The sequence below is a fragment of the Mesoplodon bidens genome (genome assembly GCF_964165515.1).
Source record: "Mesoplodon bidens genome assembly, chromosome: 8".
Lineage (NCBI taxonomy): Eukaryota > Metazoa > Chordata > Mammalia > Artiodactyla > Ziphiidae > Mesoplodon > Mesoplodon bidens.
In genome coordinates, this window is record NC_138165.1 from 106,607,164 (window position 1) to 106,633,373 (window position 26,210).

General features: G+C 45.8%; 1 protein-coding gene across 2 annotated transcripts in view; it reads left to right on the plus strand.

Annotated features, from left to right (window-relative positions):
• The window catches only part of EIF4E2 (eukaryotic translation initiation factor 4E family member 2), a 29,072-nt gene extending 20,890 nt beyond the window's left edge, over positions 1-8,182 (plus strand). The window contains exons 7-8 of one of the 2 annotated variants that reach the window (XM_081241949.1): positions 107-185; positions 5,324-5,456. In XM_081241949.1, coding sequence (XP_081098075.1) covers positions 107-152 — 46 coding nt within the window. In that variant the 3' untranslated portion in view covers positions 153-185; positions 5,324-5,456. Of the gene's footprint in view, positions 1-106; positions 186-5,323 lie in introns of both variants that reach the window. The other variant, XM_081241950.1, reaches the window with a different exon arrangement.
• Positions 8,183-26,210: the final 18,028 nt, after the last annotated feature.

Below are 26,210 nucleotides of genomic sequence, written 5' to 3' on the forward strand. Positions count from 1 at the left end.
TTGAGGGTATCTGAAATGGGATGTGGGTTTATCTTGTCTGTTCTCTCTTTGTTAAAAAGCCTTTGATCTGAATGTACTGTTGTGTTTTTTGTCTCTGGTTTGCCAGGGCCTGGGAGGAGTTTCATGGCCTGGTGAACAGCAGCGGCCGCTGATCGGACGCTCCCCCTCTGTCTCTCACACTCAGGGTAGGGCCTTGTCTACCTTCTCTGTAACCTTGTGACATACCTCTCAGCCGTAGGACCCTCTTCCCAAGGGGATGCCCTCTCCCCACTTGCCCCCAGGCTTGCCTCTGCCAGCATTGAGCCTGCTCCAGCCCCTCCTCATTGCCTGAGGCCACAGTCTCAGAGGAAACTGCTGAGTCCAAAGCCACTGACTTAGCCTCCCTGGGTCACGTGTCTCCTGGTGAAGCCCTGGGCAGGTCGATGAGCCTCACTACACTTCTGTTTTCTGATTTGGAAAATGAGGTTCCATGGACTAACATGTCTCTGGTGTCTTCGGGTGCCAACATTCCATGATTAGAAATGGACCAGAGATCCATTTCCTTTTGCCCGGACGTGGCCATTTTTAAGCCATCTGACAGTGTCCTGTGACTAATAGGACAGTTCCACAGGCCACAGTATGGGTTAGGTGAGAGGTATGTCTCGTTTGCTGGTGGTATTTGTCAGTTGTGAGGAAACAAGTGATGGAACTTCTGAGTTTCAGCGGTTAAAGTGAACCGGGGGTAGATGTCAGGGCTGCGTAGGAGGCACGGTTCCAGGTTGTATTGTGGCTAGACCACCACGTGTTTGCTGGCAGAGAGAGACCCTGGGATATCGAAGTCTGGGTCAACTGAAGCATTCACTTTAAGAATATTTGTATTTCAGTTAAGGGAGTTCCAAGTCCATGTCTGTCTCTTTAGCAGAAGGAGTTGAATTGGGTAAATTTATTCTGGATGAGAGGAATGGATAAAAGGACAGTATCTCCATGTGCCCGACCCAAGAGCACATTCCTGGACAGTAACTATCCCCGCCCCAAACCCATCCCTAAGAAATGGAGAATTTCTAAAATGGAAAAGGAACATGTCAGCTGTAGTAGCTGCTTCAGAACTCCCCTCTCCCGGGAAGGAAGGGAGGCTTTTTCAAGAAAAGGAGACCTACATTCCTCAGATGGGCTAAAGAGATGGCATGACACTGTGAGGGACAGAAGCGGGTGGCCAGGGGTCTGAGTAATAAGCAGTCCCAGAATTCCTATACACTCATGCCACTCATATCTGTTTTAGCAATAGTTTAATTCCTTTATTATAAATTCAGCTTCTAGAGGATAACATTCGATTTTCAAAATTGCAATTTAAAGAGTTTATCTGTAAAGTATAGTCAATATAGAATTCTGAGGTGGATGAAAAACATGTATCAGCTCTAATACTGATACATTGATTTGTAGGCTGGAAAACAGCAGATATTCAAAATAAATCAGTTAAATTTCCAGAGGCCTGCTGCTATAATGGATTTGTTTTAATAGCATTACCGTATTTAATTCTAAGGTTCCTTTTTTTTTTTTTTTTTTTTTGCTTTTAATATCCCTAAAATTGGGATGCTTACAATGAATGTGATGAGAAAGGTTTTTGTCGTAGTTTAATTGGCAGCGTTTACCTCTTAATGGTGGTGCCTTTAAAATTCAACAGCATCTTAGTTTCCATTTAAAAAAAAAGCTTTAAAATGAAATTGGAATAGACAGAATGGAAGAAGACTTAAAATTATTCCCTCTCCCCTTAGCTAACACTAAATTCCCCAGGAAAAAGATCTTTGAATTGCTTTGAAAAGTCATATAGTTGTGTAAGTTGCATAATTGCTGTTTTGTAGTCTCTTTGTTCTTTTTGTTGCCCCCCCCCAATATCTTTTTTATAGGGCAAATTGAAGGGAGCATTCATGGGTTAGGTGTTCTCCTTGAGGCACAGACTTGGGAGAATGAGAGGAGTATTAGAGTCTAAACAAAAAAACCCAACTCACTTCATTGTCCTAACAGACTTGAGAAGGACTTCATATTTCACCTTTATTGATTTAACCTTGTAAGTGGTAAAAGGGGTGTTCCAAGAAGATGCGCATACCCAGCTTGTGGTGGTTTGAGCTGCCATTTTAGAGGCCCCAAACTTTAGCCTTCTTGTCCTCCCTCCGTCTTCTCCCTTCCAAGTAGATCATTATCTATGAAGAAATAAAAAACTGCTATTTAAATAATTCTTGAACCACAAATACTTTTCCTCAATTTATCTGATGTTTTGTGACATTACATGTGGCTGCTAATATTTTAGGACTATGTCATTTGACCTCTATTACCATTACAAATAAACACCGCCCTTTTAACCATGGCTTCAGTAGAAGTCTCAGTTAGCTGCTGGTTTGGGGCGGTTGGGGGGGTAGGGTAGATTCTGGGTCCCTGCATGTCTAGGCTGACATGCACAGAAGCAGTGGTCTTCTCTTGATGGCGAATGAAGTTGGTGTGGTCGCTCGGTGGAAATGAGAGATTGAAGTTTGCCCTAGTAAACCTAGGGGGTTTGCAATTTTATTTGCTTTTCAGGGAGGGAGAGAGGAGGAAGCCAGAGCTGGCCTGGGCCGGACAGCTGAATAGCCAGAGAATGATTCCCTGAAGACCGTGATGTAAAAATGTTATCATTTCCTTCTAAACGATCTGTTATATCATTGAAAGCCATTGAAAAAACCCAAACCCAGAAACCTTCCCAATAGTCTGCACATTGCTAGGTGCCTGGAGGGTCTAGCTTTCCGGAGCTCAGTCGAGATTGTCTAAATTTTAGTTTGCTTTTAAAAGAAGAGAAGCCCATCTTTTAAAAAGAAAAAAAGAAAAAGAAAAATTGCTTGTGGCCTCTGCCACTTCCTGTCTACCTTCTCCCTTTCTCTTAATCTCTCTGTGCCCTGCAGCCTGGGGTGAGGGACATAACTGAGGATTAGTTCCCAGCTGGTTTGAGGTGAACACATTCCTCAGAGTAAATTTGGCACCAAGTTCTTCTCAACCCACTTTGTTTTTTTTTAGAAAGGCTGGACCTGAGCCGCCAGCTGCCACCCGCCTGCTTCAGCCTGTCATTGTCAGGAGCCTGTTGCCCACCCTCATTGCTCTTTGTTTTTCTTTATCTCAGACTCTGGAAAAACTCAGCTCGATTCTCCTGGCTCTGTTACTCTGGCCCTCCCCATTTCCATTTTACAAATAAACCTTAGAATGATTCTGACTTCTTAGAGATTTCTGACTATGAAGAGATCTGTGGCAACAGAATTAGAGTAAATATTACATCTCTTAGTGGGAAGGTGTTATAGAGCCCTTCAGCTTACCTGCCACCGGGAGGGTTCTGGCCCAGCCCCAGCACAGTGCAGGAGTCCTCCAGAAGGTAGGTGGCCTGCGTATGGTGATGATTAATCCTAAAGATTCTCTTCTTTACGTCACTAAACAGCAGAAAGGGCCGAGTCCAGATATTTGCCTGCCATCTCTCTTACTCCAGATAAGACAGATAATTCTCCCCCAGTCAGAAGGTTCTCTGACTCTACCTTCCTGCACCCCTGGCTTTCTAGTCTCCCTGCTGATTGACTTTTGTGATCCAGCTGATCTGTGGGGACAGAGATGGCATCAAAGGGGAAGAAAGAAGCAGCAAATCCCTCTTCCTAACCACTCCTTTGTTATCAGAGGCGTCCTCCGTTGTGCAGACTCTGCCACAGCACAGCGTCCCTAAGGGGACTCAAATAGCACACCTCAGTTACACCTGCTTTTCTCCGTCTTATGATCAGATGCATTCTTATTCTTTGCTAGCTTCTTGCGGCCCCTCAGTGAGGTCTGCCCTTTTGAAAGGCCCTTGAAAAAGATGATGACCCCACTAAGTTCTCTTTGTGTTCAGTCTTCAACTCCTTAGATGGAAATCATTGAAATTCTCAATAGCATTGATCATTGAGCTGCATGGTCATGCATGTCAGTTACAAAAAATACCAGTGGGCTTTTGAGATAACATCAGTTTCTTCCCAGACAGAGTTCACCCACGCCAGCTCCATCCAGTTTTCCTCTCAGTGTACTTGTCTGCAGTTATTCTCTGTGTAGTGAGGGCTGTGAGTTACTGTCAGCCTGCCACCATCATGGAGGAGTATCTGTTAGCCAACAGCAAGAGAAAACTGCTGTTTGGCTGGGCTGAGCATATTCCTTCGTCAGTATTAATTCACTCTGGACCAATTGCCAGATACCCTATCAATTGTAGCAACTTGAAGACAGGTCAGTTAAAACCAAAGCTTCTAGAATGTTCCATTAAAATTAAATGGAAGAAATCATTCCAAAATCAGGTTAATGAGAATTTCTGTCTCAAAATTTCAGACAAATTTAAGTCTGAAGCACTGGGCCAGAGCAGTAGATGCAGTGACCTTTAAAGCCCCTTCCAACCCTGGGATTTGGGGATTAAAATGGCGATGCGAACTGCTAAGGTGTTGTTGGATTTCTAGGCTGGAGCAGGAGAGGTACTAGTGGGCGGCCAAACCTGACTACATCCAATAGGAGGCAACTAAGAAGACATCACAAGATCTGTTACACACACACACGCACGCACGCACGCGTGTGTGCACGTGCTAAGTTTCTAAAGTAAAGTGTACTCAGGCTTCACCTCTTGGAATATCCTTTCATAAGCAGCTATAAGTTTTGAACCAAGGGATTTTTGGTTGGTTGGTTGATTGTTTTGAATATGTAATACAATCTGTGGTTCAATTTTTTTAAAAAAAATGCGTGTGCGTGTGTGTGTGTGTAAGAGAGACAGAGGTTTCCGTCCCACTCTTTCTCCATCTGCCCAGCTTCCACGGTGTCCCTTCCCCTGCCACCACACCGCCCCAGGTAACAGCGTTTTATTATGTATGACTTCCTTGAGGCAGATATGAGCCTTATTTCCTCCACCCTCGCTTACACAGGAGGCAGCACGTCAGGTCCACACATTGTTCTGCACCTTACTGTTAGCAGTTTCTCGTGGCGATCTTTCTATATTAGTAGAGAGTTTCTTTTCCTTTCTTTTTTTTTAAGCTGCACAGTATCCCTTTAATATTTAGTCCCCTATTAATTAATTTTTAGTCCCCTGTTCACACGCGTTTGGGTTGTTTCTGACCTTTTGTAATTGCAACCAGCTGAGTCCAAGTGGTTGAAGGGACTTGGGAGGCAGGTTGCTGTGTTGGCATTAGATGAGCAAGGAAGGAAGGTCCTGGGGTGTCAGGAGGGCCCGAGAGCTGCCGAGGCCAGGTTTCCCCGTGTGTGTGTGTGTGTGTGTTGCCTAGAGATGACCTGTGTATTGAATGCTCTCTTTTCTCCCATTTTTTTCTTTCAGGGACAATTCAAGCTTTCGAAATACAAAAATCACATTGTGAAAGTACACAAGCTGGCAATAATCCTTTTCTGTATGTGTGTGTTTGTCCGAAACGGATGGGAGGTCTCCGGCTGGCCCTTCCATCTGCTCACTGAGGGGACGTCCCTGAGCCTCGTGCTCCCCTTTTGCACTCATTCCTGGAGGACGGATTCCGCTAGACACCCTCCAGCATCGCTGACTTTATAAAGCGGAAAAAATGGAAAACGTGACTTTGTAATAGACAAAGTTTTTTTTTAATGGGGTTCTGTTAGGGGAGTTCAGCCTTTCCTTTTTCTGTGTGCTGCCCAGATGCCTCCCGGGCACCCTGTCGTGCTCTCCTCTGCTGTACAAAGGGCGTCGTGACCACGTGTACAAGCCAGAGCTGTCAACTGAGCGTGATCAGTATTATGAATGTCTGTGCATCCAGGAAAAGCTTTTTGTTGGAGAGTCCCGGAATAGCTATAAATGCTGTCTTCTAGATCTGCCATTAAATTATTGGGACGTTTTGTTTATTTCACGCCCCTCTTCCCCCAAGCCCACCACTTTCGGAAAATGTGTTACTGATTTTGTATTGTCTCCTGCCTTATGCCCTCCAGTCTTCCCTCCTGTGGGACTCTTTCCTTTTAGGCACTGCTGCACTTAGAAGTTTAATCCAGTGGGCTACACTGGTTTCACTGAGGCGACTTAGAAGGTATGACTTCATAAGTTAAACCGGAGCAGAATCCAGTTTAATGAGGAGCTAGGTTATAATAGAGTTTCCAAGTACAGGAGTAGGAGCTGAGGGCAGTTTCTGAAACCGTTTTCCCGGATGAGCAGGGCCTGTGTGTCCAGCCTGTTTCTGTGGGTTCCTGCATGCCTCTGATTGAGGAAGGAAAGCAAAAGCTGGTTGTTGCCAGGTATTAACACAGTATGGTGAATTCTATGATCTGGAAACTGGGACATCTGAAGAAAAGGTGACCATGATGGATGGCTTTCTTTGCATGGCTGTACCTGTCTGCAGTGGTTGGAGAAACCTACTTTCAGTCCTCATCACCTGGTGTACGTGTTAGCAGATGCGTGCCGATCCAGGATGCCTGGACAGAAACCTTGCAGCTGCTGCCGGCAGGCTCTGAAAATGACCAGGCACACATCAGAGAAGCTGGGTGATCTGACTCCAGAAGGACTGAAATCAGAGAGGTCAAAGAGCACCTAGGGTTGAAATAAATACCGAGGACCAGTCCTACGGCAACCTCCAAGGAGCACCGTCTTACTTGGCTCTTGTGAGCAGGGATCGCAGTACCTTAAATTAAGGCCTCTCCTAAAACCTATCCTTGCAGGCCAGGGGGCCTTAGCCACCTGGTCGCAGAGAAATCATATGAGAGTAACAGGCATTTCCTTATTGTATTTATATTACTGTCTGCCTACTTTCCAACTCCTGAACGCCCTGGAATTACCACTGTCTTGGGATGTTTTTTCCTAAAAGAACGGGAGTATAGAGCCAAAAGGGAGGTGCTTCCATTACAGGTGAAGTTAGATCAGATAAGATCTAGCAGTGACTTAAACTCCAGGAACATGAAGAATAAATTCTAGTGCCCAGACAGTTGTGAAGGGCTCAAATATCGGAGTAACATTGGCTAAAATGGAGAGCAAAGGCTGCCTTCTGAGTTTAGACCCAGGGAGGTCTTCACTTTTGCCTAAACTCAGATTTGCCATGAAAATTCCAAAGAGAGCAGATGTTTGGATTTGCCCTCCTTTGGGTGTCTGCCTATTAGTGTGTGAGTGTGGGTGCATATGTGTATAACGTTCGTGAGTGAGGGTTTCGTCAGGCCGAGTGTTATGGTGTATTGTCCATATTTGTGTTTACTTTTTTCTTTTATCTCATTTGTTCAGATTTTTTAATCTCTTGTGTTTTCTAGAGCTGCACATGCCTCCCCCGCCAACCTTTTCTTTGCGGTATTCAAAAGTTATTTTTTTCCCATCAAACACATGCTGGCTAGAGCAAGAGTTATTTCTGCTAGGCAGCGTCTTACCCCCAGAGCTCTCCAGATCTGCCTAACAGCTTTAAATTGGGGATTGAAGAGTCAGTTTTTCCAAACCACCTGTTTTCCACGTTAGCTTGCGAGGTCTTTTCAATTCTTTTTGACTCCATGCGCCTCTGCTACACTGAGATAGGACACAGTTACGGTTACGGTATCACCAGTTCTAGAGACGAAGGAGAAAAGGTGCACCAGAGCCAACCTAGCAGACGTGTCAGGTTGCTGCTGGGAGGTGGGGCGTCACTGTCCCCTTTGCACAGGCAGGCTGTTTCCAGGACCCCTCAGAAACTGGTCCCCACTCCTCTCCAGGGCTCTTCTCATCTTACCCCTCTACTCACGTGTGTGTGTGTGTGTGTTTCCCTGTGACACTGGCAGTGACAATAATTTCCCACCCAGAGAGAAGCTTGTGGTCCATGATGCTCTAAGAATGAATTTCCAGGTGTAAGCCAGTGGAGGAGCAGAAGCTGACAGGAGTGAGTCAGTGCTGCACTTTCAGAGGAGTTGTGTACTGCAGTAATAAATGGAGAACATCAGCAAGAACCTGGTTGTGGACTCTTGAATGCAATGGAAATGGGGACACGGGTCATTTGTTACTGCTGCTTCTGCCCTTCAGTGCATGGGTCTTCATTTTAAACGCATTCCAGAACAAAATAATGTGGGATAGTCCAGACACTGCAGTATCATTGACGTAAGTGCATCATAAACCTATTCTCTGATTGACATTAATCGTTGCCATAGCAATTTTTTTTTCTTTTTTCTTTTTTTTTTTTTTGGTACGCGGGCCTCTCACTGTTGTGGCCTCTCCTGTTGCAGAGCACAGGCTCCGGACGCGCAGGTTCAGCGGCCATGGCTCACGGGCCTTGCCGCTCCACGGCATGTGGGATCTTCCCGGACCGGGGCACGAACCCGTGTCCCCTGCATCGGCAGGCGGACTCTCAACCACTGAGCCACCAGGGAAGCCCGCAGTTTACATTTTTAATATCAAAATATAGTTGTTAATTCTAATTCTTCTAAATTTAGGACGAGGAATATTGGAATGGAAGGGAGTTCAAAGGAAGGTTTAGATTTGGAAGTAAGAAATCACCCCAGGCCACCTCTATTCCTTGATAATTTACTTTTTTTTTTAAACATCTTTATTGGAGTATAATTGCTTTACAATGGTGTGTTAGTTTCTGCTTTATAACAAAGTGAATCAATTATACATATACATATGTTCCCATATCTCTTCCCTCTTGCGTCTCCCTCCCTCCCACCCTCCCTATCTCACTCCTCTAGGTGGTCACAAAGCACCGAGCTGATCTCCCTGTGCTATGCAGTTGCTTCCCACTAGCTCTCTATTCTACGTTTGGTAGTGTATATATGTCCACGCCACTCTCTCACTTTGTCACAGCTTACCCTTCCCCCTCCCCACATCCTCAAGTCCATTCTCTAGTAAGTCTGTGTCTCCATTCGCATCTTACCCCTAGGTTCTTCATGACCTTTTTTTTTTCCTTAGATTCCATATACATGTGTTACCATACGGTATTTGTTTTTCTCTTTCTGACTTCACTCTGTATGACAGACTCTAGGTCCATCCACCTCACTACAAATAACTCAATATCGTTTCTTTTTATGGCTGAGTAATATTCCATTGTATTGCCATTGCCACATCTTTATCCATTCATCCGATGATGGACACTTAGGTTGCTTCCATGTCCTGGCCATTGTAAATAGAGCTGCAATGAACATTTTGGTACGTGACTCTTTTTGAATTATGGTTTTCTCGGGGTATATGCCCAGTAGTGAGATTGCTGGGTCGTATGGTAGTTCTATTTGTAGTTTTTAAAGGAACCTCCATACTGTTCTCCATAGTGGCTGCATCAATTTACATTCCCACCAGCAGTGCAAGAGTGTTTCCTTTTTTCCACACCCTCTCCAGCATTTATTGTTTCTAGATTTTTTGATGATGGCCATTCTGACTGGTGTGAGATGACATCTCATTGTAGTTTTGATTTGCATTTCTCTAATGATTAAAGATGTTGAGCATTCTTTCATGTGTTTGTTGGCAGTCTGTATATCTTCTGTGGAGAAATGTCTATTTAGGTCTTCTGCCCATTTTTGGATTGGGTTGTTTGGTTTTTTGTTATTGAGCTGCATGAGCTGCTTATAAATTTTGGAGATTAATCCTTTGTCAGTTGCTTCATTTGCAAATATCTTCTCCCATTCTGAGGGTTGTCTTTTGGTCTTGTTTATGGTTTCCTTTGCTGTGCAGAAGCTTTTAAGTTTCATTAGGTCCCATGTGTTTATTTTTGTCTTTATTTCCATTTCTCTAGGAGGTGGGTCAAAAAGGATCTTGCTGTGATTTATGTCATAGAGTGTTCTGCCTATGTTTTCCTCTAAGAGTTTGATAGTTCCTGGCCTTACATTTAGGTCTTTAATCCATTTTGAGCTTATTTTTGTGTATGGTGTTAGGGAGTGATCTAATCTCATACTTTTACATGTCCCTGTCCAGTTTTCCCAGCACCACTTATTGAAGAGGCTGTCCTTTCTCCACTGTACATTCCTGCCTCCTTTATCAAAGATAAGGTGACCATATGTGCGTGGGTTTATCTCTGGGCTTTCTATTCTGTTCCATTGATCTATATTTCTGTTTTTGTGCCAGTACCATACTGTCTTGATTACTGTAGCTTTGTAGTATAGTCTGAAGTCAGGAAGCCTGATTCCTCCAGCTCCATTTTTCGTTCTCAAGATTGCTTTGGCTATTCGGGGTCTTCTGTGTTTCCATACAAATTGTGAAATTTTTTGTTCTAGTTCTGTGAAAAAAGCCAGTGGTAGTTTGATAGGGATTGCATTGAATCTGTAGATTGCTTTGGGTAGTAGAGTCATTTTCACAATGTTGATTCTTCCAATCCAAGAACATGATATATCTCTCCATCTATTTGTATCATCTTTAATTTCTTTCATCAGTGTCTTATAATTTTCTGCATACAGGTCTTTTGTCTCCTTAGGTAGGTTTATTCCTAGATATTTTATTCTTTTTGTTGCAATGATAAATGGGAGTGTTTTCTTGATTTCACTTTCAGATTTTTCATCATTAGTATATAGGAATGCCAGAGATTTCTGTGCATTAATTTTGTATCCTGCTACTTCACCAAATTCATTGATTAGCTCTGGTAGTTTTCTGGTAGCATCTTTAGGATTCTCTATGTATAGTATCATGTCATCTGCAAACAGTGACAGCTTTACTTCTTCTTTTCCAATTTGGATTCCTTTTATTTCCTTTTCTTCTCTGATTGCTGTTGCTAAAACTTCCAAAACTATGTTGAATAAGAGTGGTGAGAGTGGGCAACCTTGTCTTGTTCCTGATCTTAGTGGAAATGGTTTCAGTTTTTCACCATTGAGGACGATGTTGGCTGTGGGTTTGTCATATATGGCCTTTATTATGTTGAGGAAAGTTCCCCCTATGCCTACTTTCTGCAGGGTTTTTATCATAAATGGGTGTTGAATTTTGTCGAAAGCTTTCTCTGCATCTATTGAGGTGATCATGTGGTTTTTCTCCTTCAATTTGTTAATATGGTGTATCACATTGATTGATTTGCGTATATTGAAGAATGCTTGCATTCCTGGAATAAACCCCACTTGATCATGGTGTATGATCCTTTTAATGTGCTGTTGGATTCTGTTTGCTAGTATTTTGTTGAGGATTTTTGCATCTATGTTCATCAGTGATATTGGCCTGTAGTTTTCTTTCTTTGTGACATCCTTGTCTGGTTTTGGTATCAGGGTGATGGTGGCCTCGTAGAATGAGTTTGGGAGTGTTCCTCCGTCTGCTATATTTTGGAAGAGTTTGAGAAGGATAGGTGTTAGCTCTTCTCTAAATGTTTGATAGAATTAGCCTGTGAAGCCACCTGGTCCTGGGCTTTTGTTTGTTGGAAGATTTTTTATCACAGTTTCAATTTCAGTGCTAGTGATTGGTCTGTTCATATTTTCTATTTCTTCCTGATTCAGTCTTGGCAGGTTGTGCATTTCTAAGAATTTGTCCATTTCTTCCAGGTTGTCCATTTTATTGGCATAGAGTTGCTTGTAGTAATCTCTCATGATCCTTTGTATTTCTGCAGTGTCAGTTGTTACTTCTCCTTTTTCATTTCTAATTCTATTGATTTGAGTCTTCTCCTTTTTTTTCTTGATGAGTCTGGCTAATGGTTTATCAATTTTGTTTATCTTCTCAAAGAACCAGCTTTTAGTTTTATTGATCTTTGCTATCGTTTCCTTCATTTTTCATTTATTTCTGATCTGATTTTTATGATTTCTTTCCTTCTGCTAACTTTGGGGTGTTTTTGTTCTTCTTTCTCTAATTGCTTTAGGTGCAAGTTTAGGTTGTTTATTCGAGATGTTTCCTGTTTCTTAAGGTGGGATTGTATTGCTATAAACTTCCCTCTTAGAACTGCTTTTGCTGCATCCCATAGGTTTTGGGTCGTCGTGTCTCCATTGTCATTTGTTTCTAGGTATTTTTTTTATTTTTTCTTTGATTTCTTCAGTGATCACTTCGTTATTAAGTAGTGTATTGTTTAGCCTCCATGTGTTTGTACTTTTTACAGATCTTTTCCTGTAATTGATATCTAGTCTCATAGCGTTGTGGTCGGAAAAGATACTTGATACAATTTCAATTCTCTTAAGTTTATGAAGGCTTGATTTGAGACCCAAGATACGATCTATCCTGGAGAATGTTCCATGAGCACTTGAGAAAAATGTGTATTCTGTTGTTTTTGGATGGAATGTCCTATAAATATCAATTAAGTCCATCTTGTTTAATGTATCATTTAAAGCTTGTGTTTCCTTATTTATTTTCATTTTGGATGATCTGTCCATTGGTGAAAGTGGGGTGTTAAAGTCCCCTACTATAAATATGTTACTGTCGATTTCCCCCTTTATGGCTGTTAGTATTTGCCTTATGTATTGAGGTGCTCCTATGTTGGGTGCATAAATATTTACAATTGTTATATCTTCTTCCTGGATCGATCCCTTGATCATTATGTAGTGTTCTTCTTTGTCTTTTTTAGTAGTCTTTATTTTAAAGTCTATTTTGTCTGATATGAGAATTGCTACTCCAGCTTTCTTTTGGTTTCCATTTGCATGGAATATCTTTTTCCATCCCCTTACTTTCAGTCTGTATGTGTCTCTAGGTCTGAAGTGGGTCTCCTGTAGACAGCATATATATGGGTCTTGTTTTTGTATCCATTCAGCCAATCTGTGTCTTTTGGTGGGAGCATTTAGTCCATTTACATTTAAGGTAATTATCGATATGTATGTTCCTATTCCCATTTTCTTAATTGTTTTGGGTTCGTTATTGTAGGTCTTTTCCTTCTGTTGTGTTTCTTGCCTAGAGAAATTCCTTTAGCATTTGTTGTAAAGCTGGTTTGGTGGTGCTGAACTCTCTCAGCTTTTGCTTGTCTGTAAACATTTTAATTTCTCCATCAAATCTGAATGAGATCCCTGCTGGGTAGAGTAATCTTGGTTGCAGGTTTTTCTCCTTCATCACTTTAAGTATGTCCTGCCAGTCCCTTCTGGCTTGCAGAGTTTCTGCTGAAAGATCAGCTGTCAACCTTATGGGAATTCCCTTGTGTGTTATTTGTTGTTTTTCCCTTGCTGCTTTTAATATGTTTTCTTTGTGTTTAATTTTTGACAGTTTGATTAATATGTGTCTTGGCGTATTTCTCCTTGGATTTATTCTATATGGGACTCTCTGTGCCTCCTGGACTTGATTAACTATTTCCTTTCCCATATTAGGGAAGTTTTCAACTATAATCTCTTCAAATATTTTCTCAGTCCCTTTCTTTTTCTCTTCTTCTTCTGGAACCCCTATAATCCGAATGTTGGTGCATTTAATGTTGTCCCAGAGGTCTCTGAGACTGTCCTCAGTTCTTTTCATTCTTTTTTCTTTCTTCTACTCTGCAGTAGTTATTTCCACTATTTTATCTTCCATGTCACTTATCCGTTCTTCTGCCTCAGTTATTCTGCTATTGATCCCTTCTAGAGTATTTTTAATTTCATTTATTGTGTTGTTCATTGTTGCTTGTTTCATCTTTAGTTCTTCTAGGTCCTTGTTAACTGTTTCTTGCATTTTGTCTATTCTATTTCCAAGATTTTGGATCATCTTTACTAACATTATTCTGAATTATTTTTCAGGTCGACTGCCTATTTCCTCTTCATTTGTTAGGTCTGGTGGGTTTTTATCTTGCTCCTTCACCTGCTGTGTGTTTTTCTGTCTTCTCATTTTGCTTATCTTACTGTGTTTGGGGTCTCCTTTTTGCAGGCTGCAGGTTCGTAGTTCCCGTTGTTTTTGGTGTCTGTCCCCAGTGGCTAAGGTTGGTTCAGTGGGTTGTGTAGGCTCCCTGGTGGAGGGGACTAGTGCCTGTGTTCAGGTGGATGAGGCTGGATCTTGTCTTTCTGATGGGCAGGTCCACACCTGGTGGTGTGTTTTGGGGTGTCTGTGGACTTTTTATGATTTTAGGCAGCCTCTCTGCTAATGGGTGGCGTTGTGTTCCTGTCTTGCTAGTTGTTTGGCATAGGGTGTCCAGCACTGTAGCTTGCTGGTCGTTGAGTGAAGCTGGGTGCTGGTGTTGAGATGGAGATCTCTGGAAGATTTTCGCCATTTGATATTATGTGGAGCTGGGAGGTCTCTTGTGGACCAGTGTCCTGAAGTTGGCTCTCCCACCTCAGAGGCACAGCACTGACTCCTGGCTGCAGCACCAAGAACCTTTCATCCACATGGCTCAGAATAAAAAGGAGAAAAAGTAGAAGGAAAGAATTAGTAGAAGAAAGAAAGGAGGGAGGGAGGGAGGAAGGGGGGAAGGGAGGAAGGAGGGAAGGAAGGAGGGAAGGAAGGAAAAAAGGCAAGAAGATAAAATAAAGTATAAAATATAATAAAGTTATTAAAATAAAAAATGATTATTAAAAAAAAGGACGGATAGAACCCTGGGACAAATGGTGGAAGCAAAGCTATACAGACAAAATCTCACACAGGCATACACATACACACAAAAAGAGGAAAAGGGGAATAAATCATAAATCTTGCTCTCAGAGCCCACCTCCTCAGTTTGGGATGATTCGTTGTCTCTTCAGGTATTCCACAGATGCAGGGTACATGAAGTTGATTGCGGAGCTTTAATCCGCTGCTTCTGAGGCTGCTGGGAGAGATTTCCCTTTCTCTTCTTTGTTCACACAGCTCCCGGGGCTCAGCTTTGGATTTAGCCCTGCCGCTGCGTGTAGGTCGCCGGAGGGCGTCTGTTCTTCGCTCACGCAGGACGGGGTTAAAGGAGCCGCTGATTCGGGGGCTCTGGCTCACTCAGGCCGGGGGGAGGGAGGGGCACGGAGGCGGGGCGAGCCTGCGGCGGCAGAGGCCAGCGTGATGTTGCACCAGCCGGAGGCGTGCCGTGCGCTCTCCTGGGGAAGCCGTCCCTGGATCCCGGGACCCCGGCAGTGGCAGGCTGCACAGGCTCCCTGGAAGGGGGGCGTGGACAGTGACCTGTGCTTGCCCATAGGCTTCTTGGTGGCGGCAGCAGCAGCCTTCGCGTCTCATGCCCGTCTCTGGGGTCCGCGCCTTTAGCCGCGGCTCGCGCCCGTCTCTGGAGCTCCTTTAAGCAGCGCTCTTAATCCCCTCTCCTCGCGCACCAGGAAACAAAGAGGCAAGAAAAAGTCTCTTGCCTCTTCGGCAGCTCCAGAGTTTTCCCCGGACTCCCTCGCGGCTAGCCGTGGTGCACTAACCCCTTCAGGCTGTGTTCACGCCGCCAGCCCCAGTCCACTCCCTGCGCTCCGACCAAAGCCCGAGCCTCAGCTCCCAGCCCCGCCTGCCCCGGCGGGTGAGCTGACACGCCTCTCGGGCTGGTGAGTGATGGTCGGCACTGATCCTCTGTGCGGGAATCTCTCCGCCTTGCCCTCCGCACCCCTGTTGCTGCGTTCTCCTCCGCGACTCGGAAGCTTTCCCCTCTGACCCCCGCAGTCTCCGCCCGCGAAGGGGCTTCTGGTGTGTGGAAACCTTTCCTCCTTCACGGCTGCCTCCCACTGGTGCAGGTCCCGTCTCTGTCCTTTTGTCTCTGTTTATTCTTTTTTCTTTTGTCCTACCCAGGTACGTGGGGAGTTTCTTGCCTTTTGGGAGGTCTTCTGCCAGCGTTCAGTAGGTGTTCTGTAGGAGTTGTTCCACATGTAGATGTATTTTTGATGTATCTGTGGGGAGGAAGGTGATCTCCGCATCTTACTCTTCCACCATCTTCCCCGGAACTCTCAGCTTGGAATGCTTTATTTAGCCCAAAAATGGACATGTGGGGCATTCCAATGACCAGTGCCCATGTGAAATACCATGGGAGAATGAAACTTATGCAGAGCCTCAGTGACTGTTGATGAAAGATTTAAAACTGTAGTTTTGAAACTTCATTTCAATATATAGAAATTTCCTTTCCGTGTATATCAGTCACAGTCCAAGTGGAAGCAGAAACCATGAAAGTTATTTTAACAATATGGTAGAGTTGTTGACTCAGTCGTTAAAAAGGCCTAAAGGAGACACTAAAAAACCAAGGCAGTAGTGACTCCAGGGGGAGGTGCCTCTGAGGATGGATGCTGCTCACCTGGTGCTGGTGTCTGAGGGCGGAAGGAAGCTGGTCTGAGCTTGTTGGGAGTGGCAGCTGGATTCAGCTGTGGGAACACGCTGCTGTTGCAGAGGTGAGGCTGGAGCTCGTCCCTTTTCCTTCCTCCAGCGCTGAAGTGCACCCTGTTGGGGGAATCCAATGGTCTGCCAGCTGGCAAAGTAGAATTGTGTCCAGGTCTATGCCCAGTATCACAAAAACAGTTAAAAACAGTGAGTGTGAAACTGAGAGGTAAGGTCTTAATCATTGGTACAGTCCTCCTCTTTAGCCACTCAGCATCCACACATACCCTTCTACACATATTTGGACTTTAGTGGTATTACAAAAGCAACTCGGTTTCTGCCCAACTTACAACTAATTGTAAGACGGTCTTAGCCGCTCCCCAAACAGGAAATGTAATGCTCAGCAGTGAGCGTGGGTCTCTGGGCTACGCTGATTCCTCCAGTTCAATCACAAGCTCATCTGAATAGAACATAGAACAACGAAACTAGAGGGGAAAAACTTCCCCAAAACTTGCATGAAATAACAAAGGAAAGAGGAAAATTATGTGTGTTTACACGAAACAAGCAAGACTATGTAGAGTCTGTAACTATCATGAGGCTGGAGCCGATACTAATTTATAACTTCCTTTTCCACGACGGACTCTATTTCCTTCGCTCTCAGCGAGGATCTCAGCTGGTCAGGATTCTTGATTTGGTTTGGTTGATCCAAACCTTTATTCCTGAAAGATCTGAGTTAACCATCCAGCCTTTATTTACTACAGTTTTCCATTCATTCTTGCTCTTTCTAAAAGAGACCCTAGAGGCCTCTCTGGCTTCCAGCCAGTCCTCCGTACCCCTGTTGTGTAGCAGCGCCCAGCTTTCCCCTTGAGGACGCTCCCCAGGCAGTAGAATAATCCCCTTATTCGCTTGTTGGTTCAGTGTCCTGAACAGCCCAGAATAGCCAGGTGAGCGGCAACTTGCAGTCCGATGGAGCCATTTCTGTGTCCCCTGGTAGGCACAGACCTCCTGGTTGAGGGGACTGGTGAGAGGAACCGCTCCCACCTCTATTCCTTGATTCCTGGGCACATGGATTCTGGTTATGGGAGAGACTCGTGCAAGCATATACTGCCACCTCTAAGACACCTCTGTCCTTTCAGGACAAATGGCGCCATAACTGAGTCTTCAATGGGCCATTCCAAATCTGTTTACCCAGATGTTTCTGCCACTGGGTAGTGAAGGCTGTAAAGGTAGTGAAGGATGTAAAACCTGTGGATCATATGGTCACAAGTCCATTGCCTCACTTCATTTGCTGTGAAATGAGTTTCTCGATTAAAAGTAACATGTGGAATACCATGCTGGTGAATAAGGCATTCCATTAGTCCACAGATGGTCACGATGGGAAAAGCAGTATGGGCAAGGAATGCAAATCCACATCCAGAATATGCATCGACTTTCATGATTTGCCAAAGGGCAGTGGAACGAATCCAGCCCTGTTTCTTTTCTTTGAGCTTTGGCCACCTGGATTGTCCACATTTTGGTATTTCTCATCTCATATCTCTGCCCATGGGGTCCACTTTCCCTTGGCTACAGTCCTGTTTGGTGTTAAGTGTCACATCCCCCAAGCTTAGTTCCATGTGACCGTTACACTGAGCTCACCTCCAAGATCATTTTGACTCAAGCTCAAATATCTTGAACACATAACCCATCTCCGTTCCAAGAATTCATAGAAGTACAGCTAGCTGATGTGTCAGCTCCAAGAGAACAGAGCCCACAGGGGGCTTCTGCTGTCCTCAGAATATTCATCCAACAAACACTCGCCTCCTGGGGCGGAGGGGATCAGTGGTTGGGCAGTGTTGCGGCTATGGTGATAGATGAATAGGCAGTCTGGGGCTGTACCATTGAGGAGCTCAGGCTGGAGGGGAGAAGCTCCAGAACACAGCAAGTGAGGTGTGCAGAGTGTGGTGGGAGAACTGAATGGAGCTCTAGCATCCTGGGGGGCCAGGGAGGAAGGAAGTCCTCCCGGAGGATCTGCGGTTCAAATGTAGTCAGTGTAGGCCCAGTCCAGTGGGTCGGTAACCTTCACGCACCAGACTTTGAAAATGCAGACGTGAGACGACTGGTGGGCTTTATGCTGGAGGTGTTCCCTCTGGGTGAGATTGGTATCACATGTAGAAAATTGTAACAGTTATTAAACGCTCTCAGTGCCAGGCGCTTTATGTGTATAGTTCACTTAGTCTCACGGCAGCCCTATGGGTAGGTTATTATGGTCCCATTTTACAGATGAAGAAATAGGCAGAAAGTAAGCAACTTGCAGGAAGCCACGCATGTCATGCAAGGGCAAAGATGGGGTTTGACCTTGGGTCAGTTGAGTCCCGAGCTCCTAAACCTTCTAGGGCAGGGGAGGGAGGGCTCGCCCAGTCTGCAGTTACTTGGATGGATAAGAATGATGGTCTCCAGAGCGCACCCGGGCCCTTTGGCTATAAAATGACCCCTGCTGCTTCAGGGTGGTCCCAAGGGATGAGAGACCCCACCCAGCTGGCCAAAGAGGCTCAAGAAAAAGTGTGCAGGGTAGTCCCCCTGCGGTCCCTGTGAGGGGCAGGAGGGCTCAGTGGCTTACTTGTCAGGTGACATTTTATATCCTTTCCTCATCCTGCACCATCCTTCTGACATCAAGAAAGCCTTAGTGGGGCTTCCCTGGCGGTCCAGTGGTTAAGACTCCACGTTTCCAATGCAGGGGGCACAGGTTGGATCCCTGCTTGGGAAACTAAGATCCCACATGCCATAGGGTGTGGCCAAGAAAAAAAAAACCTGAGTACTGGCCCCACACCAGACCACACCATGTAGGTCGTCAGCATCTCCGTTGCCTGTTTCCACAGTCATGAATATTCCTGCAAAGTCGCTCTGCCCGAAGCATTCTCTCCATGTTAGTCCACCAGGCCCATTGTCTCATCAGAGCCCCTCCACTAGCCGCCTGGGAAGCAATACTCCCTCCCTGAGAGCAAACACCCAATGTTCTACCTAATCCGCCCCCGCCCCTCTGCCCCATAAGCACAGACAGTGAGGTTTTGTGTCCTGGGACTTGATCTCCACCCTGACCGCCATCTGTGTGGCTGGGGGCTCGGGACACCCCTCACCTGCCACACACTCAATCAGGAAAGTGAAAGGACAGAGAAACGCGGATTGAACTTGGGCTCTTCTCACGAGCCCAAGAAGGCAGGTGGATCAGTCAGATGTCTCTTGGCCAGTCCATCTTCCCCTGTCACTGACAAGAGGACTCTTACCCGTGGTGGCCCAAGAGCCGGAGGCCCAGCTCCACCTTGGCCTCATACTGCACTCCCTGGGCCCCACTCACTTCCCGCACAGGACGGTTCCTGGAAGGTGGTGAGAGTCCTACAAAGGCTGAGCACATCTGTGGCTGGGCTAGCCTGGCACCACCAAGCACGGGGCTCCTGGGGCTTCTCTGTCTTCTCAGGTCTGTTTTCCCTGCTCTCCGGCTCGCAGTGCCCCCCTCTGGCCCCCCGGGCTGCAGTGCTGGCCTGCTCATCCAGGCCAGGCCCCCTGCTATCACTAATCCCGCTGCCTATTTGCGTCTCCTCGTTCCCCACCCTGCACGCACCCTCTGTGTCTTGACGGCTCCCGCTTTGTCCCTTTGGCCTCCAAGACCCTTCACATAGGGCAGGTGACTGGTCCTTCCTTCCTGCCTGCCTCCCGGTATGCCCTGGCCTCTGGTGACCTGACACCTCCCCTCACCCCACAGCATCTTCCCCTCATCTCATCAGTGTGCTCCTCCCACCTCCCCCTATAACACCTTCTGCTATCCAGCCATGTAGTAGCTCACTCTACTAAGCCTGGTACTGTTGAAGGCCTGCCTGTCTTTCTTTCTTTAATACCCTCCCTGGTCGTATTTTGGCCAGACTGAGTTCCTGGGGTGCCCCGGATATGCCCTTGTTCTTCCTGCTACGTGGCCCGTACACACCTCTCCACACTTTGCCCACCTCTATCACCCTTTGGATGCTACTTCCTCCAGGGAGCCCTCCAGGTCCCCTTCTGTCTGAATTACAGGCACTTCCTGTGTTCCCACAGCCCTGGGTCTATGCCAGTGCCCTTGTCCGTCTCTCCTGCTGGGTGTGGGTTCCGTGACAGCAGGGGCCACTCCTTCATCTCTGAGCAAGGCTGGCTTGGAGCAGGCACCCAGATGCTGGCTGCCCGGAAAACTTCTCCTGAAAACAAAGTTACAGAATGCCTTAGTCATTGTGTGGTATTCCACACAGCACTGCTTCTGACAGTACACAGAAAGCATTTTACAGCAAATGCAGGGCAGCAAAGGGCTCGTGCTCATCGGGTTCCCTGGTCTTGCCGGCAGCCATCATCCTGAAGCAGTGGGTGAGACTGTTGACTTCTGCTTTTGAATTTTGTTCACTGGGAATTAATAAATTGTTGCTCTAGTTTTGCAGACGATTCGAAGGGTGCTGGCGACCAGTAACTGGAGTGATTGGCCAACGGGCCTAAGGCCTGCAGGGAAGAAAGTGAATCACGGCAGAGTAACAGGGAGGGCTGGAGGCCTCGGTGAGGCCAAACAGCAGGTGGGGTAAGAGTCAAAGAAGATCAGAAGGGAAGGGCTGCAGGTACAGGATTCCAGAAAGATAGCGATCCAGATGACGGCAAAGAGAGAGGGGCAGGAAGGTCAAGGAACCACGAAGGAGGGGAGATGTGCATGGGCTTTGATGTCAGAGGAAGATCAAAGACGGTAGTGAAGCTTGCCCACGTCATCTCTTAACTCCGCTCATCTCAGCCCCAATGGTGCACTATACTCACCAGTGTCGCGGCTCAGGCATCAAAGATTCTAACGAATCACCGTCCTAACTTAAGTCCCTATTAGTTTACTTTATACTGAAATGGGGGAGCGTGAATTAAACAAGACCGAGAGGATCAAGAGACCCTGTCGGGTCATCTTAGGCTAACCTCATGGGTTTCCCAAACTTTGCCTGATGCCTCAACTATCACAATGCTAACAGGCCCCAGAGCAGGGCCAAACCTGATTCCCTAGTCCTTAGCTTCCATTCTGTGCAGCCTCAGGGTGGATCCAGGCATAAGATGGGGCTCAAAAGAGTCATTCTGGCAGCATGTCGACTCATCTTGATGGGTGAGACCAATGTCAGGTAGCAAAGTGTCTGGCAGGTAAAGGGCATGTCGAGATGAAAGACTGAAGATGAAGTCACTGGGGATAACTGCAGTTTACTACAGCCTTCCTGCAGCATCCAACATGTATTACTGCCATAAAAATAAAACCTGTTAAAATCAGATGAGATGCTGGAAGGAACCCTGTAGTGCTGGATTAGAGTAGGAAATATCAGTATGAAATTATGTTGACTGTAATATACACACATACATAGATACAGAAATAAAAATAGATATGTGTGTATACGTGTGTTAATATATATATATATATAGTCCCTGGCTTTATCCTCTGAGAGGGACCAGAAGCAATGATACACCAGTAGCAGCAAGCACACCTTGCAGCCAGATCTTAACATCTAAATACCATTATTCAATAAAAAGAGCCACACTCCTTGGAGAAACAGCCGATTCTAGGGCTGAGGCAGGAAAAATACAAGATGAATCTGGACCATTTTGAAGTGCCTGAAAGTAGGAAAGTATTTTTAAAAAGCCATGCAAAACCTCATATTAATGGAGGTATGTCAAAAGGACACAGGAGTGGAGTGGAAGGGCTCCCAATGGCCAAAGATGAAACAATTTGAACAACAAAAAAGTCCTACTGGATTATAACCCAAAGTATAAAATAAATATCCATGAGCCCATACTGATATAAATAAATTATTTAATAAATAAATAGATGGAGGACAATAGATAAATCCCCTGTGGAGAAGAACTCCAATTAATTTATGGAATAACTCCTTTCTTCTTAAGTGTAGGCTGTGCAGAGTGACTTCCTTCCAAAGAGTACAGTATGGAAAGGGGATAAAAAGAGTATCTTTACAGGAGAGAAACATGATAAACATGACGTCAGCCAGGTGATCCAGGTCAACATCGACCGGTATGTCACGTTATAGTGTGTACCCTTGATACGATATGATGAAAATGGCATTTTACCCCTGTGGTCTTCCTCCCAAAGACCCAGAACCGCAGTCTAACCCTAAGAAAAAAAATCAGACAAATTCCACTACAGAGGTATCCTACAATATACCTGACAAGTACTCCTCAAAACTGTCAAGGTCGTCAAAAACAAGGAGAGTCTAAAAATTGCCACAGTCAAGTGGAGCCTAAGGAGACAAGATGAGTGACCCTGGTTGGATCCTGGGATAAAAAAAGGGACATTAACTAGAAACTGAGGAAATCCAAATAAACTGTGAACTTTAGTTAACAACAATGTGTCAATATTGGCTCATTGATTGTAACAAATGTACCATAGTAATGTAAGATGTTAATAATATGGAAAACTGGGAGACTTCCCTGGCGGTCCAGTGGTTAAGACTCTGTGCTTCCCAGGCAGGGGGTGTGGGTTTGATCCCTGGTCAAGGAACTGAGATCCCACATGCTGCATGGTGTGGCCAAAAAGAAAGGGGGGAAAAAAAAAGAAGGAAAACTAAGTGTGGAGAATATAGGAATTCTCTCTACTATCTTCTCAATTTTTTAATACATCTAAAACTGTTCTAAAAAACATAGTCTATTAAAACAAACCAAAAGGACATATGAGCCAACCTGAAAGAGTTCCCACTAGCCAAAGGTGGAAAAATTTAAGCAACAAAATAAGGTAATATTGCACTATAATGCAAAGAATAAAAGAAATATTCATGGATCCATACTAATACAAATAAATGATTGAATGAATAAATAAATGAGGGAGAAGGGACATCTTCCTTATAGAACAATTCCTAATAATGAATATAGAAGGAATGGGGGGAATAGAAGTCACCGTTATTTTGCCATAGTGATTCATAGTGATGAACGCTAAAAACTGTGAGCAATTTTAAGGAGAAACAGGATATCACCCCCCACAATATTTATTAACTACAGCAGTGGTTTTAACATATGTTCACAAATATTTGATACCTGCTCTCCAGGAGGTAGAGCTTAATTCACCTTCCCATGAGTGTGGATTGAATTTAGTGACTCCCGGGAATTCCCAGCAGTCCAGTGGTTAGGACTCAGCGCTTTCACTGCCAGGGCCTGGGTTCAATCCCTGGTCAGGGAACTAAGATCCCACAAGCCACGAGGTGCAGAAGAAAGAAAGGAAGGAAGAAAGGAAGGAAGGGAGGGAGGGAGGGAGGGAAGAAGGAAGACTCCCTTCTAACTAGGGAGTGTGGAAAAGAAAAAATAGGAACTTTGTAGTGGAGAAATCTGGCAGAGACCCTCTTATGCCAAATGATCACGTTTAATAGAATCATTGGGTCATGTTAGCCTCATGTACCCTGATATGTGATGAGGACACTTCACCTCTGATGTCTTCCTCCCCCAAATCCATAACATATCTATCTACTCATGAGAAAACATCAGACAAACCCACACTGAGGGCTATTCTACAAAATACCAAAATACTTGACCAGTACTATTCAAAAGTGTCAGCATTATGAAAGACAAGGAAAGATCCTGAAACTGTCAGACTGGAAGAAATGAAGGAGACATGATGACCAAACGTAATGTGGAATCCTGGACCAGAAAAAAGGGCACCAGTGGAAAACCTGGGAAAATCTGAAGAAAGCTTGAAGTTTAGTTAAGAGTAATGTACCAATGCTCACTTCTTAGTTCTGATCAATGTATCATGGTTATGTAAGATGCTAATGTTAGGGGAAGCCAGGTGAAGGGTATATGGGAACTTTGTGTACTATATTTGCAAGTCTTGCATAAATCTAAAATTATTTCAAAATACAAAGCCCAAGAACTTGCCCGAGGCATGATGCTTGATTTCAATGCCCAGATCTCGCTCTAAGGTGGATCCTGGCTTCCTGCTCTCCAGAGCAGGTTCCGGCAGCTCCATCAGTGCCAGCACCAGGCAGAACACCCGCAGGCCTGTTACTCAGGTATACTTTGCCTGTCTTCCATGCACAAAGCTCCACCTTCCCCAATGCTAGTTCTATGTCACCACACAGACTGTAAGTGCTTTAGGTTCCCAGACTGACAATAAGTGAACATGAGCCCCACTTGACACGAGGGAAGTATTTCCATGAGCTCAGGTCAGAAAAGGTCGTGCTGGAACTTCAATGGTGGTGCAGTGGTTAAGAATCCTCCTGCCAGTGCAGGGGACACGGGTTTGAGCCCTGGTCCGGGAAGATCCCACATGCCGCGGCGCAACTGGGCCCGTGCGCCACAACTACTGAGCCCACGTGCCACAACTACTGAAGCCTGCACGCCTAGAGTCCGTGCTCCGCAACAAGAGAAGCCACCGCAGTGAGAACCCCGCACACCGCAACGAAGAGTAGCTCCTGCTCGCCACAACTAGAGAAAGCCCGCACGCAGCAACGAAGACCCAACACAGCCAAACATAAATAAAAGGTCATGCTTATGAAGATGAATGGGACCCCCTGTCGCCAGGAGCAACAGGAGCAGTAAGACCCAGTGTAGCAGGTGGTAAAGAAAGGGGCCCCAGAGAGCAGGTGTGGCTCCTGAAGGACCAGCAGGAAGGGGACAAGGTGGGAGCCCCAGGAAGGCATAGCCCACTTTGCCCATCAAGGAGCCCCACCTGATCCCCCCCTTCCTAAGTGGGCTCTGGGTGGTCCACACAAGACAGGGGGCTGGAGTCCAAAATGAAGGGGGCACCCCGCCAGCTGATGGGCCAGTGGTAAGACTGTCTCCTCCCAAGTTAAGTCTTGGTAAGGTGGTCACAGGTCAACCATATCGGGGGGAAAAAGCAGGAAAAGGGCACCACACCAAGACTGGATCTCTAGAACAACCGTTGGTAAGATGGAAGTCCCAAATGAGCGGACGCTTGCCAAAATGACCATGGGCAATAGAAAGGATCTTTTAATTGATGATCAGAGCATAAAAGGAACACGGCGAAACTAGTGTGAGATCAAAAGAGGAAGATTGAATTGTCCCCAGCATGGAAAGGGTGGGTCCAGCAGCATGGGTGCAGACAAGAGCCCAGGAAATCATGGATCCCCCGGCACTAACCCAGGCAGAAAACAGGAGGTGTGCTCACAACCAAGACAGGGAAACCTAAACTCGATTCCCTGGAAGGAGAGAGGCTTCAGCTGCCTATACACAGGGCTAATCAATGCAGATGGAGAGTCTGAGGGAGAGGAGGATGGCCACGGAAGTCCTCTAGTCTGGAGAAAGGAACGGTGCCAGTTGAATGGCTTCAAATGTCTCATTGACTGTGGAAAATGGCCTTGTGCCATGAATCCAGGGCCTCTGGGTAGACAGAGAGAGACGGTTTACCGTGGAGATCCCAGTGGCACACCCAAGGGTAGACCAGATGGCCTTTAAGGCCACAATCATCCCTGGATATGAGAGTCTCAGAACTGAGGGGACAGCTCCTTTGCCACCTCCCGCAGCTACCCTGGTTCTGGGGATGCAGTGACATCAGGCTTTCAGGCTGTTGTTGGCTGGTGAATTACACCCTAGTACCAGCGACAGCCAGCAGCTTGCTAGTCTGGCCACGAAGGTGCTAAATGTCCAGGCTCTGAGCCCCTGGCCTCCTGGGAAATTCTTGCAGCATATTTATAAAACGATGGCTCGGTGATGAGCTTTTCCAGACCACAGCTGCCAGGAAGGGGTAGGCGAGTGGTTTGAAAACGGCCATGAGCTAGAGAGGAAATTCCTCAATACACAGGGCAACATGCAGCCACAGAAGATCTAACCGCTCCTGCACCTGTCGTGCCTCCGCCTTCTCTCCCGGGACCCAGAGGCCCAGGGCTCCCGCTGAGCACCTCCTGCCGGTGCCCCTCCTTCCGCAGGCCCCTTTCCAGTCCAGGCAACCTGATGCCTGTGCCCTGGCATGCCCGCTGTGCTCCGGCCTCACCAGTGCACAGCACTGTTGTATGGTGCCTCTCTGAACACACCTTTTTGTTCTCCCTCATCTCCCTCAAATGTGCTTTATACCCCTTTCTAAGGGAAGGGTTTTCTTTCCCCCTTTATTTTAAAAAATGCTCATTAGATAAACAAACTGGTACCTCTATACAATGGGATGTTATTCAGTGATAAAAAGAAATGAACTATCAAGCTATGAAAAGACATGAAGGAACCTTAAATGCATATTACTAAGTGGAAGAAGCCAAGCTGAAAAGGCCACATACCG